The sequence below is a fragment of the Kogia breviceps genome, chromosome 16 (genome assembly GCF_026419965.1).
Source record: "Kogia breviceps isolate mKogBre1 chromosome 16, mKogBre1 haplotype 1, whole genome shotgun sequence".
NCBI classification, from domain to species: Eukaryota; Metazoa; Chordata; class Mammalia; order Artiodactyla; family Physeteridae; genus Kogia; species Kogia breviceps.
In genome coordinates this window covers 75828222-75843418 of record NC_081325.1, presented here as the reverse complement: position 1 = coordinate 75843418, position 15197 = coordinate 75828222, and the positions used below count along the sequence as shown (strand labels likewise).

At 40.6% G+C, this 15197-nt stretch overlaps 1 protein-coding gene across 6 annotated transcripts in view; it reads right to left on the bottom strand.

The window, feature by feature from the left end:
- Positions 1 to 15197, bottom strand: part of MYO16 (myosin XVI) — a 537770-nt gene that overhangs the window by 307559 nt on the left and 215014 nt on the right. For all 6 annotated transcript variants that reach the window (XM_067016255.1, XM_067016250.1, XM_067016252.1 and 3 more), the window contains 2 exons: positions 12459 to 12583; positions 4720 to 4845 (listed from right to left, as the gene is read on the bottom strand). In XM_067016255.1, the coding sequence (XP_066872356.1) occupies positions 4720 to 4845; positions 12459 to 12583 (251 nt within the window). The remainder of the gene's footprint in view (positions 1 to 4719; positions 4846 to 12458; positions 12584 to 15197) is intronic.

Below are 15197 nucleotides of genomic sequence, written 5' to 3'. Positions count from 1 at the left end.
TGCATCTCTTTTTTTCTCACTGGAGAAGTTAATATATTTATAAAGTCAAGTTTTAAAATATGTATGCATGTCAGTTATAAATCCCAGTATACAAGTCAATTATAAATACTGTTATAAATTATGGACTGCCTTCTCCAAAAGGCATTTATATTTGTAAGATATTTATAAGAAACTGAAGTTGTGATGAAGGTCTGTAAAAATACCATTAGTCTCTCTAAAATGTTAGCATTTCTAAAGTTTTTTTCCCTGAACTGAGGTATATTTATTTACAGTAAATTTCTTTAGAGAATTATAAATCTCCCATGTCTATAAATTGATATCCAAATAATACCTCTTTCTAAAATATCATTTCCAAAATGAATATGAAACAGTATTTTTATGGATGAACAATTTTTAAAAACAACTCAAGACATCATATGGTAGTTTCTTGACAAAATAATCAAGACACAGTTTATCAAAGTCCTCTATTAACAGAAATCTCTCATTGTTTTTTGAATCTAAATCAGGGAAGAGTATTCTGGTTTTGGTGTCATGTATTCTAACGGAAAAGCCTCACTCTACCTTTCAGTGTTAAAGCTTTGCTTCTAGTTCTTGGCTGATGGATTTGTCCATTCAAGCCCTTCAGTTGCTCTGCTGGACACCAAGAAAGCATGCTGGGCAACACAGGTAAAGTCTCTGCTGTGTTGGAGCGTACGTTCTGATGGAGACCCCATTTGAGTAGGTTTAATGGAGCAAAATGGAAAAGCCATATGATCTTCAGACCCTCTCCTTGGCACTAAAATGTTGAAGGATTTAGAAAATACTCAATTAATGGCGAGTCATTTTCTAGAGAAGCAGAGGGTAAAGGTGAGATTGTTTTTTAAATTTGCCTTATCTGTACACTATCAATGGCCATTTCTGGAAAACTGTGTTGGACATCTGTCTCCGTGAATCTAGCAGCTGGATCAATTGACCTGGACACATGGGCACAGATGGTCTGATGCATTTGCCTTCATCATTCTCACCAATCTTCCAAGCTAGGTAAAAATCCTCTTTTAACAGAAGTTGATGGTTCTCAGTGATTGAAGACCCTGGGGCCAGGCTGCAGGGAGGAAGAATCAGCAAGGCTGGTTAGGCTCCTACAGCCAGCGAGGGGTGGCTGGTGCTAGCGCCAGTGCCGGGCCATGGAAATCCTCAGAAGAAAGCTGGCTGAATCCCCGAGATGTGCAGAAGGACCTATGGTGTGTGTGTGCGTGTGGGAGGAGTGTCTGGGAAATAGAAGACAAAATAGGAACCCCCCCAAAACTATGTTTTTTAAAAACTGGGGTCAGATATTGTGCAGCTGGTTTTGAAAAAAATGCAGCAATTGGAAAGTGTTTCTTCATTAATTTACCATTAATCATTAATAAATGGTAAGCACTGGGAATGTAGCTGGTGCACTGGGAATACGGTAATAAAAACCTTCACCTTAATTACTCTACATTTTGCAAAGTAAATGCAGCTTTTCAATCGTATTTCCCATATACGTTCATGACTATGTTTCTCTAGGCTGAAAACATAGTTTCAGAAAACCCAAAGTTTGGGAAATTTTTGGAATGTGACAGGTAATGGGGTGGAATACCGATATCCTCTCATCCTCTACCTTATCCATCAGTGATTCTTCTATCTTATGACTTTTGTGTGACAGAAGTTCCAGGAAGCTTTATGAAGGAAGCAGCAGTTGTATTGGCCTTATGTGCCTTACATCAAGTTTTACAGGTCTTTCATAAATAAGTATTTTTTGTTAACAGAAGCAGTTGTTTTAAAACCCACCAGCTTAGATTGATTGCTTACGGGTCCTCTCTGCTAATTATAATAAACCCTGGAAATAACAAGCAACCCAAGAAGAACTTTGAAAAGTCCAAGGAGAAAGGTGACTCAGGACCCATAGAAGGGAGAAATCATGGATGGGCAGGGTAGCCTATGTCCTTACACCCGATAGAAGAAGGCAACCCTGGACCCAGTGTTTCCCAGTCCAACCCAGCAACAGAAGGGCGCCCAGGTAGAGGCATCCCTCTCCCATTTAAACCGTGTCTCCCTGACAATACCAGGTGAATACAGCACCATGACCCTGCTGACACTAAGTGCCAGAGGAGGCACTCTTTTTCCACTGAGACTGAGATGCCCTGCCCCAAAGAGAGACAAGGGTGGCTGGGGACCTGCAGGTGCGGGGGGGCATACTCCAGAGGCCTCCAGCCCTGAAAGTCTTTTGTCCCCGTGGAGATTCTCCTACCCCACCCAGAGATGTGGGGCAGCCTGGCCCAAGGAAACGCCTTCTACCCCTTTGGGGACACCAGAAGAAACCAGTAGGAACTCCAGGGGCACCAGACAAACCAATCATATCAAAATAATATCTGGACGGGTCTGAAAATTAAACTGTCACTGGATCCACCTCCCACTTAGGTAGACTGGAACCTGAACGCTAAACCTAAGCAGGGTGACTGCCTGCTAAAGTAGAAGATATGTATAGGACCAAGATTCTCCTAGCAAAATAGTCAAAATGCCCAAGAAGCAATTAAAAATCACTTATCACGGTCATACCAAAATCAGAAAATCATAATTTGACTAAGACAATTAACTGACACCAAAAGCAGGATGAATCATGCTGGAATTATTTGATGATGATTTTAAAGCAGCCATCATAAGAATGCTTTAACAAGCAATTCCAAATTCTCTTGAAACGAAGGATAAAATAGAACACCTCATCAAAGACATAGACGTTATAAGACAGAACCAAATGGAAATCACAGAACTGAAAAATACAACAGCAAATAAAAATGCATCAACTCATACCAACTGTTTCATTTGACCTGCAGTTAAATAAAACAAAAACCACACACTGGGTCCTGAAAAAAAAACGTTTAAATGTCTGGTAACAGAAAGTGACATATTTAGTCCAAGGCATGTTCTTAAAAAATGGTTGTTAAATCTAGTCCTATTTCCCCTGAGTTGATTCCTTTATGAAAGTGGTTAAAGGGAAACAATTAGCTCCTCTTTGCAGTGACACCTGGTCCAAAATCTAAAAGCCCAATCAATCAAAGTGAAAAATTGGTTAAAATGATTCATTCAAGTTTGGTAGTGTTCTGCTACCTTTTCCCACTTGCAGATTTAGCTCCTTCCAGAAGCAATCTCTGACTACAGTGGGCACATTTTGATAATTTACTGATTACCACCTGGTCAGCACAGGCCAATAAGTTGTGTTCAAGGAAAGAGTGCTTGCTTATATGTTCACTTCTCTACTTTTTACAAATGACACAATTTCTCACCCAGTGTATCCCAGGATGCTGCTGTGCTAGCATGGATTACTAATGTCCTGATGCTATACTTTTGATGCCCTGATACTCCTGTGATCCTAGTGAGACCTGGGAAACCTGGACTCGTGAGGCCAATGATTTCAGCTACATGCAGCTTTATCTCATTAACCCAACCATTCACTTATGCACACACTCACTTGCTAGAAGCACAGATTTGGAGTTGTTAGTAGCCTGATAAAAATATTTACTGAATGAATGAATCTTTTTTCTACAGGAAATGTCATCAAAGCAAACAATGCTCTTATTAGTTTGGAAGACCTCCCCAAGAAATATGCTTTTTCTAAGATGCTTGAGATGCAAATGCTTTCAATTTATTCAACAATTGCATGACTCAAATTGTATGACAGATATTTTGCACACTGGTTAGTATCTAAGGGATTTAACTTACTATAAATTCTGTGAGTGAGATTGTTACCACAAGCTAATGTTTGGACATCAACAAGTTTAGCTTAAATCTCCATATATATGTAACCTGAGTTATATTTTCTACTATTACCACTAAGACTTTCTCTAACATAACATATTATGTATTTTTTGTAAATCAATTGTAATATTAATAAATTATTATGAACACTGCTGGATCACATTCACCCATATAAATTATTTAGAAGTTAAAGTTTGCTTCTTCTTCATGGCATATTAGTATCTAGTGAGAAATTAGTTTGTGCAATGGTAACTCAAGATATGTTAGCTACAGCCAAGCAACAATTCAGAGAAAGAACTCTGCTACCCATCCTTCATTCATTAAAATGAAATATAATTTATAGAGAAAAATAAAATATAAATTGTAATTTTGCTTTACATCTACTAACTGTAGAAAACAAACACAATTACCCTAGACTCATGAAACTGTACGCTGATAAGAACTATACAATATTAAGAAAATAGTATTAAGTCCATTCTATAAAGAATGTTTATAAGTTTTGATTATTTCTCCAATGATTCTGACTACAACACGCAGAGTTCTGAGGAATGTAGATTATGAATGTGTCCTTCTAAAAGTAAATGTTTTCTTTCAACCACAAACATATTTGTTTAGTAAGACGATTCCACTAAAAGTCAAGTTACATAATGATAGTACATAATCTGAAAACAAAACAAAACAAAATATGTAATGATACATTGATCATAAAATAATTCTTTAAAAATAACCCAGAACAGGGTTTCCCTGGTGGCGCAGTGGTTGGGAGTCCGCCTGCCGATGCAGGGGACGCAGGTTCGTGCCCCGGTCCGGGAAGATCCCACGTGCCGCGGAGCGGCTGGGCCCGTGAGCCGTGGCCGCTGAGCCTGCGCGTCCGGAGCCTGTGCTCCGCAATGGGAGAGGCCACAGCAGTGAGAGGCCCGCGTACCGCCAAAAAAAAAAAAACAACCCAGAACATTATTTTACCTGGCCGTACTTTGCTGCCAAGTGGAGTGGGGTCCAGTACTGATTATCTGCTACATTGAGATCCCCGCCATGTTCCAGGAGAAGACATACCACTTCCTTGTAGCCACTCGCACATGCCATATGCAACTGCAACGAAGAGATATTTTGTCATTTAACTTAAAAAAGCAGGGACAGCAATACAGTTTATTCAGTGGTTGAAAGATACCCATTTAATAAAGTATCAGATCTAAAACACAGAGACCTTTTAAAAAGAACACATATGTAATTTTATTTGGTACTAGTGGATGTCATCATTCTTTGAAAAAAGGGTTATGGGTTAATTATTTATTATTTTCCTTCTGACCCTGACAATGTGCACTTTTCCATGTAATTCCTATTTCCCTCTCCAGTGCCCCTTTCTACTATAATCTGAATACTTGTAAGTACAAAATATAATATCTCAGTGATTTACCACTTCTTGCCCCAAAGTCACACAGGTACTGACTAGCTCTAAAATTCCAGCGCTGCATTTGGTGTTACAGGAGGGGGACTCATATAAATGACCACAGGAAATGTGATCATTGCCATGGTTACATACATGTAAAAGGGACAAGAGCACTAGAAAGGATGAATGAATGCCAACAAGCTCTAAAATGATTATGTAGCTATCATTTTAACATTCTCCCAGTTGAGTTTCTCAGTGCAAACCTGAAGCTTAGAAATGAAGCCTCAGGAACTACCATGATGAGATCAGGGTTCGGAGGAGTTTTTCAAATTTTCCTATGGGGGAATTCCTGTTCCTTGGCAACAGGCTTTATTTGTAAGTAAATTATCATCCTCCTCAATTTAAACTAGGTTATTAAGTAACTACATGGTGGAATTTGTAATCATAATAATTAAGAAGAGGAATCTATAAGGAAAGGCAAAAGAAGAACTAATTTAAAAGTAGTAAAAACAACAACGTCTAGGCTTTGTAGCATGGAATTTTGTAGCTCGATTCCTTGCCATGTTTATTACAAAGACAAGATTACAGTAAAGTCAAAAGGGCTTATTCAATATAAATTTTGATAAAATTCAGAAAAAAGTTTGCTCTTCTATCTTTGGACTTAATTATGCTCTTCAATCTACAGTGACATTTATATATTTATGTTTTGTATGTACTTTCAACTACATTAGAACAACAAATAGATTCAATCTAACTTAAGGTATAGACATTAAGAGATTGCCACACTTGGTGACACAGAATTCACCTCGTTAACATTCCAGCAAACCATCCCTAGAATGATATGTCCACAGATATTTTAGAGAAATATGATTTTATGTATTTTCCTAGAGAACTCATCTTTCTCCTGCTTCTAAATTTATTTCATATTATTTGAATAATCAGTCAGTGACTGGCAAGTTACCCTGCTATATGCACTAACATCTGGATTTCAGATGTTCACTTGTAGCATGAGGCTGCATGAAGACTGGGTCCGCTAGCTGGTTAGCGCCGGATACTAACGATGCCAAGTTCGTAGGATCAGCCCCTTCGTGAGTCGATTTGTTTTCTGTGTGGCAGAACTCCGGCTCCACCATTCAGAACTCAGCCCAACTCTCACCCAAGTCATCCCCCGAGCTGCTCACGAGGTAAAGACTAAAAGGAAAACTGTCTTGGCTAACTTAGCAGCAAAGCAGTACAAAGCAGGAGCTACCAGTGACATCTAGGGCAGCAGGCAGATTTAATCCTCGGTTATCTCAGAATAAAAGCAAAACACCTAACTTATTTTTTATTTGTTTTTGCGGTACGCGGGCCTCTCACTGCTGTGGCCTCTCCCGTTGCGGAGCACAGGCTCCGGACGCGCAGGCTCAGCGGCCACGGCTCACGGGCCCAGCCGCTCCGCGGCACGTGGGATCCTCCCGGACTGGGGCGCGAACCCGTGTCCCCTGCATCGGCAGGCGGACTCTCAACCACTGCGCCACCAGGGAAGCCCCTAACTTTTTTTTAAAGTATGGTTGATTTACAATGTCGTGTTAGTTTCAGGTATACAGAAGTGATTCAGTTTTATTTTATATATATATATATATCTATTCTTTTTCAGATCCTTTTCCCTTATAGGTTATTACAAAATACTGAATATCGTTCCCTGTGCTATACAGTAGGTCCTTGTTGTTTGTCTATTTTATACATAGCGGTGTGTATATGTTAATCCAAAACTCCTAATTTATCCCTCCCTCTCTCTCTCCTTTTGGTAATCATAAGTTTGTTTTCTATGTCTATGGGTCTATTGCTGTTTTGTATATAAGTTCATTTGTATCATATCATATGGCATATGTGTGGAATCTAAAAATAAGGCACCAACTTTGAGTCACTCCACTTCATTGCAAGAGATAACAGAATATTTAAAAATCATCCTAGTAACATATCAGGAGTTTGGAGCCATTACTTTGATTCTACCGGCAATCAAGTTCTGTATCCTTAAGTCACTAGACCTACGGGTGGGTACCGTTTCTCATCATGGAAGTTCGACTTCAAGGTAAAATTTTTTAACTTGAGAATGTCTATTTTCTGAAATGGAATTTATAGTCCTGCCTTTTCCTGACCATGGCTGGAAGGTATCGGTGCCAAAATGTGTAAGCGTTGATCACATGACATCTTAGAATACTCCTCTCCTGCTATGAGAAGCCCAGAGGCAGTGGCTGTTCCCGCAGAGAATGAGCAACCGCTTTTTGGAAGCAGTCCGCCTGGAAAGTTATCGCAAGCCGGAAATCACCTACCCAGTTACAACACAGAACAGGGCGCTCAAGTGGTTTCACAAACATCTTGCACAAAAGTTCTAAGTTATTTCTTCTCTTCAGAACAACCTACGGGACCGTCCCCGTCCCCGTTTTGCAGCTGGAGAAGTTGTGGGTTAGATCACTGAGGTAACTGACCCAGGGAAGCAGGGCCACCGTGGGCTGAAGCCGCGTTCCTCTGCACGTCCAGCACTCGCATTTTGAGACAGCGAAGACGAGTGGACATCCAAGTTGGCTACAAGGATAACGCTGCAGTGTGAATGCTCCTAACAAACCTTTGCATTCACTCCACGGTTTCTTTGTCTAAACATGCAAAGGCTCTTCCTGCAAGCCTCCCCTGCCCCACATGCCAATTCGGTACGATGATGTTCGTCTCTAGAACACGTGCACGAGTTACACACTTGCTTTGCTTCCCCCGGCACACCGGCGAGGCTGGCACGGCCGCGCGTGTGAAGCATGGCTCATCGCCCCCTTGCACACTAATGAGGCGAAGTGCATAGGATCGACGACCCCTTTACGAATAGATCTGTTTCCATGTAGCAAAACTCCAGTTCCGCCATTTAGAACGGAGCGCCGCTCTCGCCGGGTCATCTCCTCAGCTGCTTACGAGGCAAAGACTTAGAGGAAAACCGTCTTGGCTTGCTCAGCAGCAAAGCTATCCAGAGCAGGAGCTACCAGTGACGTCGAGGGCAGCCAGCACATTTAATCCTAGGTCATCTCAGAACAAAAGCTAAACACCTAACTTGGAGTCATTCCACTTCATCACAACAGAAGATTTTAAAATCATCCTAATAAAAAAAAATCAGTGAGGCCTGACTTCATGCAAGTTGGAAGTGTTCGTTATTATATATGTCCAGACACTCTAATCTCTAAATCAAGGCTATGTATGGTGACAGAAAGTGACCACAAAAGCTTTATTCCCGAGATGTGACCAGAAAACCGATGACACTGGCTAAGACTTCTTCCAGAAGTGAGGATGAAGCAGTGCTACCAAAATAAAAAAAGGAAACAAAAATAAAATTGCTTGATATTTTGCACTTCGTGGATAATTATTTTCCAACAAACCAAGTAAATATGGCTCAAGGCCAGATGTGATATATCAAGTTCTGTGACAAAACAGGAAAGAACCAGCTTCTTGATAACATATATACTAGTTATCAGTGTTTTCCAAGAGTATTTATGTACCTGAACTCAGGAACTCCTTTTCATATGCTCTGTAACGTGGCTTTTTTGGGGGGAACTGTATCCTTTTCTGAAGCTTTTGTTTCCTTTTAAGAAGAATATTAACATAAAATAAGAGATCTTTTTAAAAGAGCTATCTTGGTGGTGGGAGGCATAAATTAGGAGCTTGGGATTAACATATACACGCTACTCTATATAAAACCGACAAACAACAAAGTTCTCCCGTGTAGCACAGGGAAGTATACTCAATATCTTGCAATAACCTATAGCAGAAAAGAATCTGAAAAATAATATATATATGGATAACTGAATCACTGTGCCCTGAAACTCATACAACACTCAATCAGCTATACTCCAAAAAAAATTTTAATAAAAATTTTTCAAAAGCGCTACCTTATATTTGGTTTTTTTACTGCATGTGCTAAAAAAGGAAGAAAAAGCCATCTTACTAGGAGTGGATCCTCCTTGAGTATTCCGTCGACAGTTTCACCTCTTTCGCACATACAGTGTAACAGCGTGGGGCATTAATGCCGAATTTTGAACCACAGCTGACATTCCAACTCAGGGTGTGGAAATCCGTCTGCGGCCAAGACTGTCTTCGTATCATTATCAGCAACGACAGTCAGGAACACACCATCCACATGCCCTTTACAGAAACGCGGCTCCAGGAGTGGGAGCTACTAACATAATCGACGAACCGACTCAGACAAAAGAATCCAAGAATCCGCCGTTTGCCAGAGGCTGTTCTCCTCAGGGAGGGACTTCCTGCCTCCTGTTCACTGTTACTTTCTTCGTAGAAAGCTCAGAGATGATCACAACATCACTAATAAAACAAGATTTAGTTATTACAGAATAATTATATGCCACACTTGCGTTCTCTGTTCAACTAAAAAAGTGACCTGGCATATGTCAAAATTGCAGATGGTTGAAAGTGATAGCAATTTATTGCTGTGGATTGATTCTTTTAATGGCTTATCTTCTGAGGTATGTAGGTCCTTTTATGGAGCGGGGATTGCAGCCCATGTGCTGTTTTTATTTAGCTGTGACTTCCAAAAAAACAACATGAAGTTGTAATACCTTCTGCCAAACAAAGAAACGCGGACTCCACCGGGTTTTTACTATGCGTCAGATGTGTGTTAATTCACGTAGTTCCTGCCTTAAATGAGCTGTTGACTAAATAGCCCACTTTCGCCTGGATTTTGACCTCACTGTTCCACCAAAGCTGTCCCGGTGAGAAGACCGAGGACTCCAAGTTACCGAGTCTGGCAGCTGAGTCTCCACCTCCGCCTACTTGACCTCTCAGCAGTGTTTATTCGATAGTTAATCTTCCCTCCTCCTCCTCGCGCTTTCTTTACTGGGCTCCCAGGGACGTCTCATGCTCTTGGTTTTCCTCCCATCTTGGGAGTTCCTCTTTCCGTCTCACTTCCGGATCTTCCTCTTTTCCTGTGCTCCGTGGCTCAGGCCCCAATCCTCTTTCCTTCTGTATCAAATCAGCGACTTCATCCAGGGTCAAGGGCCTCAACGGCACGTACATGCTAAAGATCCTCAAACTGCCTCTCCAGTCCGGGCATCGCCCCAATTCCAGACGCCAATATCCAACCACAGACTCGGCATCTCCACGACGTTGGCTAAGAGGCACTTCTAACTTCACACTTCCAGAATCCATCCGGATCTTCCCTGCCCTGAGCCCGGTCCTGAGCCTTCTCTAGCTCATTCGGTGTCAACTCCATCATTCCAGCTGTTCAAACTCAAAATACCGGAGTCATTCTGAAGTCTTTTCCTCCGCTCTCATCGCATTCCGGTCAGGAAATCCCAATGGACCCTCTTTCCGTGTAGACCGAAATGAGCCACTTCTCATCACTGCAGCATCTACCGTCTCGGTCTGAGTTGCATCATCACTTGTTAGATTGAAGCGAAAGCCTTCTAACTGAACGCTCAGCTTCACCCTCGTCCTTGGACAGTCCATCCTTATCACAGCAGTCAGAATGAGGGATCCTTTTATTTTTTTATTTTTATTTTTTTTTTGAGGGATCCTTTTAGAACAGGAGTAGGATCCTCTCTTCAGAACTCTTCAGTCTGTTCCCATCTCACACCGCATAACTGCCGCAGTCCTCGCATAGGCCCGCAAGATGCTGTGTGGTCTGGTCCTGGTTACCCCTCTCTCCTCCTGTTTTCTCTGCTCATCCACACTAGCCTCCATGCTGTTTATCAATCACACCATACCTGGCCCTGCCTCAGGGCCTTTGCACTTACACTGCTTAGCCTGGAATGCTCCTCCTTCACACCTACAGTGTGCGCAGACTTCTTTCAGGCCATCACTCGGAACCCTTCTTGAGAGTGAGACCTTACCTGTCTACCTACACAAAATGTCAGCTGTATACTCAGCAAGCCCCGTCTTGTTTTACTATTTCTCATTTGCAATTATTATTAGTAATATGCTATATATTTAGCTCATTTATATTGTATATTACCTGTCTTCCCCCATTGAAATGTGAGCCCATGACAAAAGGACTTTTGTGGTTTTGTTCACTATGATTTTCTTCACAGGTCACGGTCAGTAAATAGTTCCTCAATAAACTAGTTGGAATGTTTTTCCATTTGAATGTGTTATTTTTCAATAACCTCTAAACATGCTTTGTTTCCTTTTCCTACAGTTTAGAGTTCCATTTTTGATAGTCTTCTGAAATTTACATCCCAAAGGCCAACATCCGTATCTAGAAAGATAATTCTATCGAGCATTCTCAAGGCACTTACTTTGCATTTAATAAGTCTATAAAGCTATCAGGTGTCACACAACTCACATCCATTTGGTTACATTGCTTTCCTCATCTACCGTGCTCAACCTCACACCATATTTTCCCCATGGTAGAAGCTGGACCACTCTCTAAAATTGGTTCCAATCACTTCTATGCACCCCATGCTTCAGAGCTCATAATCCCTTCTGCTGCCCTAGTTTACTTTCCTGAAACTTAATACATTTATTTATTTCCACAATCATTAATTTTAACCCCAGCATGCCCAGCCCAGGTAATTTTTATGGGTCAACAGGACCAAATGTTTTTATTTTGATAATTAGACATTGTGTTTACATTAAAATTAATCCAAATTTAATTGTTGTGTGTTTTATTTTCTGCAGCTGTGCCTGATAGCAAAAAAAAAAAAAAAAAAAAGGAATGACAGGAGTTTGCTTGAATTTAGAAATTCATTCATCAGAGTAACTCAGTTTCTTTTGCTTAAAATTAAAATGAAAACATTCTCCTGTAAGTTCCATCTCAAAAATCACATTGACAAAATAATGGATAAAAATTACTCTAAATTTGTAGGAAAAACACGCATAGAAGGAAGGCTTAAAGAGAATATATCAACAGATAAACGTTGGGTGATGGTATAAGTGATTTGCATTTTCCTCTCTGCATGTTTGTTTTGCAAAATTTCTGCAATAAATATGTATTACTTTTATAATCAGAAAAGTAAAAAACATTATTTAGAAGTTAATTGTGTATAATTCTATGTTTTATTTTATTTTTATTTTTTTTTTTTTTTTGCGGTATGCGGGCCTCTCACTGTTGTGGCCTCTCCCATTGCGGAGCACAGGCTCCGGACACGCAGGCCTAGCGGCCATGGCTCACGGGCTTAGTTGCTCCGCGGCATGTGGGATCTTCCCGGACCAGGGCACGAACCCGTGTCTCCTGCATCGGCAGGCGGACTCTCAACCACTGCGCCACCAGGGAAGCCCTATGTTTTGGAAATCAACGTACGTTCTCAACTTAAGCAGTGTCTCCCAGGGAAGCGTGGCAACTTACCAGTGTTACGCCATCATTATTTTTCTCATTAACATTTCCTCCACATGACAAGAAGTGTTTAACGTCTGTTAGCATACTCATTGGTCTCTGAAGCTTCATCTGCCGCAGTGATGTCAGATCCACTCCTAGGGCGGAAAAGAGCCTTTTTCAAACAGAATGTACACTGCTTCTCAGCTCCAGGGGGTAAAAATTTAATTTTATCTTATATTTTTCAACGTGTTCCTCTTTGAAGCTCCGCTTCCAATTTGAATTCTCACTCAAAGCATCCATAATTGTTTCTCTTGGCATGCAGTCTTATTTGCAGCTAGAGTCTTGAATAATTTTCCTCTTATTATATCCCCAAATGTGATAGGATACCTTAGCCATGGCACGCTTTCAGTGGATTGCTGTTTTAGTCTAAATCATCAGCATAGACTGCCCAAAGTATGGTAAAGTACCTGCATTGAATTGAAATGAGTTGTAAAGACATACTTTTTGTTCCCTATGATTTTCCTCATTAAAATAGTTGCTCCTAAAAGCGATGCAGTGTCCTGGAATAGAAAAAGGATTTACCGGGAAAACTGGAAAATTCTGAATAAAGCCTGTAGTTTATTAATAGTACTGTACCAAAGTTAACTTCTTAGTTTGGATGAATACACCACGGCTGTGTACATTTTTAATGTTAGGGGAATCTGGATGGAGGGTATCTGGGACCTCTCTGTACTATTTTTGCAACTTTCCTTCAAATTATTTTTTAAAGGATGCCCCAAATGATCGTTTCATGACTATTAATGTTAATAAGGAGAAATAAACTAAAATTGAGTGAAGACTGATAGCCTGGCTTCAATGAGGTGGGTGATTTATGCAGAGAAGACTCAGTTCAGCTCACCTGTTTATACCTCTATCCAGTATATATTTTAACCTGAGCTTTCATGGTGGTGTAATCTCCATGGTAGCGTATATCTCTGCATCTCTGCATCCCCTGTTCCTAATGTTGGTTCCCGGACATAATAGGTGTTTAACTAAGGGGAAATAATCCACCTCATTCCAAGTGACAGTAATAATAACAGTCATAGTGATATTAATGATGCTGATGAAGATGATTCTGCTGCTGCTGAGGATGACGTCTGTCCCTCAGCACGTGTTTGCTATGAGCCAGCCACACTTCTGAGCAATTTGTATCTCTTATCTGATTGAGTCCTTGCCGCAAACATGGAGAGAAAGCAGCGGGCCCGAGCAAAAAGGCTGGAGGGACCCTCCTGGCTGTGCCTGGTACGTGGCCGACCTCCACGGGGTGACTCTGGCAAAGTTACTTAGCCTGACTGTCTGTATCCTCCGTCACTCAGAGAATACTACCTATCCCAAAGGAACAAAGCTACGGGTAACGTTTATACGACCTGTCTGCATGGCCCAGCCCAGCGTGGTCTCCGTTGGCTGTCATGTCCCCCTAGAACACACCACGCCTGCCTCCCTGCCTCCCTGCTCTCCGAGCCTGGATGAACTCCAGAGCAGAGATGCTCTGGAGTTCTAGTGCTGTGCCTTGCACTTACTATTTGTGCCAGTGGCGTCAGGTAACTTATCCTCTGCCTCAGTTTCTTCATCTGCAAAAGGGGCTGACAGTTTATTTCACCAGTAGTCATGAGAACGAGTCAAAACACACACAGCATATAAAACAGTATTTAGCTTGCAGGAAGCACTCAATGAAAGGGACCTGTCATTTCATTATCAGTCAGCTTTCTGGTACACGGATCACCTGCCACGCATTTAGGAGTGTTTTTCTTTACAATAAGGAGGCAGGGAAAAACCAAACAAAATAAAGCCAAATGTAATATTTGAATAGTGTAGCTTGTTTCAAACACTCAGTTCAAAGCAAACCCATTTTAGTAGAAACATGAATGAGAAACACCAAAGCCACACCTCAGCTTCCTAATCATCAGAAGCCATTTCAGAAGAACTAGCAGATTTCCCTAATAGGCACATTGGAAGTTTCTAAACAACCAGCTAAAACTGTCACTCTCTTCCTGTTTTTAGGATTATGGAATTTGACATGTGAGTAATATCTGGAAAACACTATTTCTCAGATGTCAGTGTTCAATTTTGCACGCTGAAGTAGCAGAAAAACCTAATGGTTGCCCTACTCTAAGGCTATATTACTTTAACTTTTATAATATTGCATGTTTACTGAAGTGGTGTGCATCTTTTAGAGAATTATTTAAACGTGTAATTAAAATTGAGTGATAAAAAAAGAATAGGGCTCAACGATGAAAGACACAAATTAAAACAGAGATTAGCCGTCACTCATTTCAGACTCATGCACATTACAACATACTATGTGGAAACAATCTATTTCTGGTGACTGTTGTGAAGATATGAGGGTAATATTATGACATTGTACCCCGTTATTTTAAGACTTTATTTTGAATCAAATATGATACCAATTAAGATGTGATTTTTAGATTTTTCCGACATGTTCAGGGAAAAAAAAACCCACAGATCTATTTTTAGTAAGACAATAGAATGGAAATTCCCTCAGTTCTTGGTGAAATTTCTTAAGATGCTTCTAGAAAAAAACCAAACAAGATGACTACAGCTCATAAGAAATGTATTATTTTGTAGTGGATAACGGGCCAATCCTCTCTTTTTGAAAAGAAGTTCAGTTTTATTTTCATACTGTTTCTTGAAAAAATTAATACATGCCCTGCTTAGATTTACTATTTTGAAAGGAATTTAGTAATTTTTTTTGTTTAATTTACGACATAA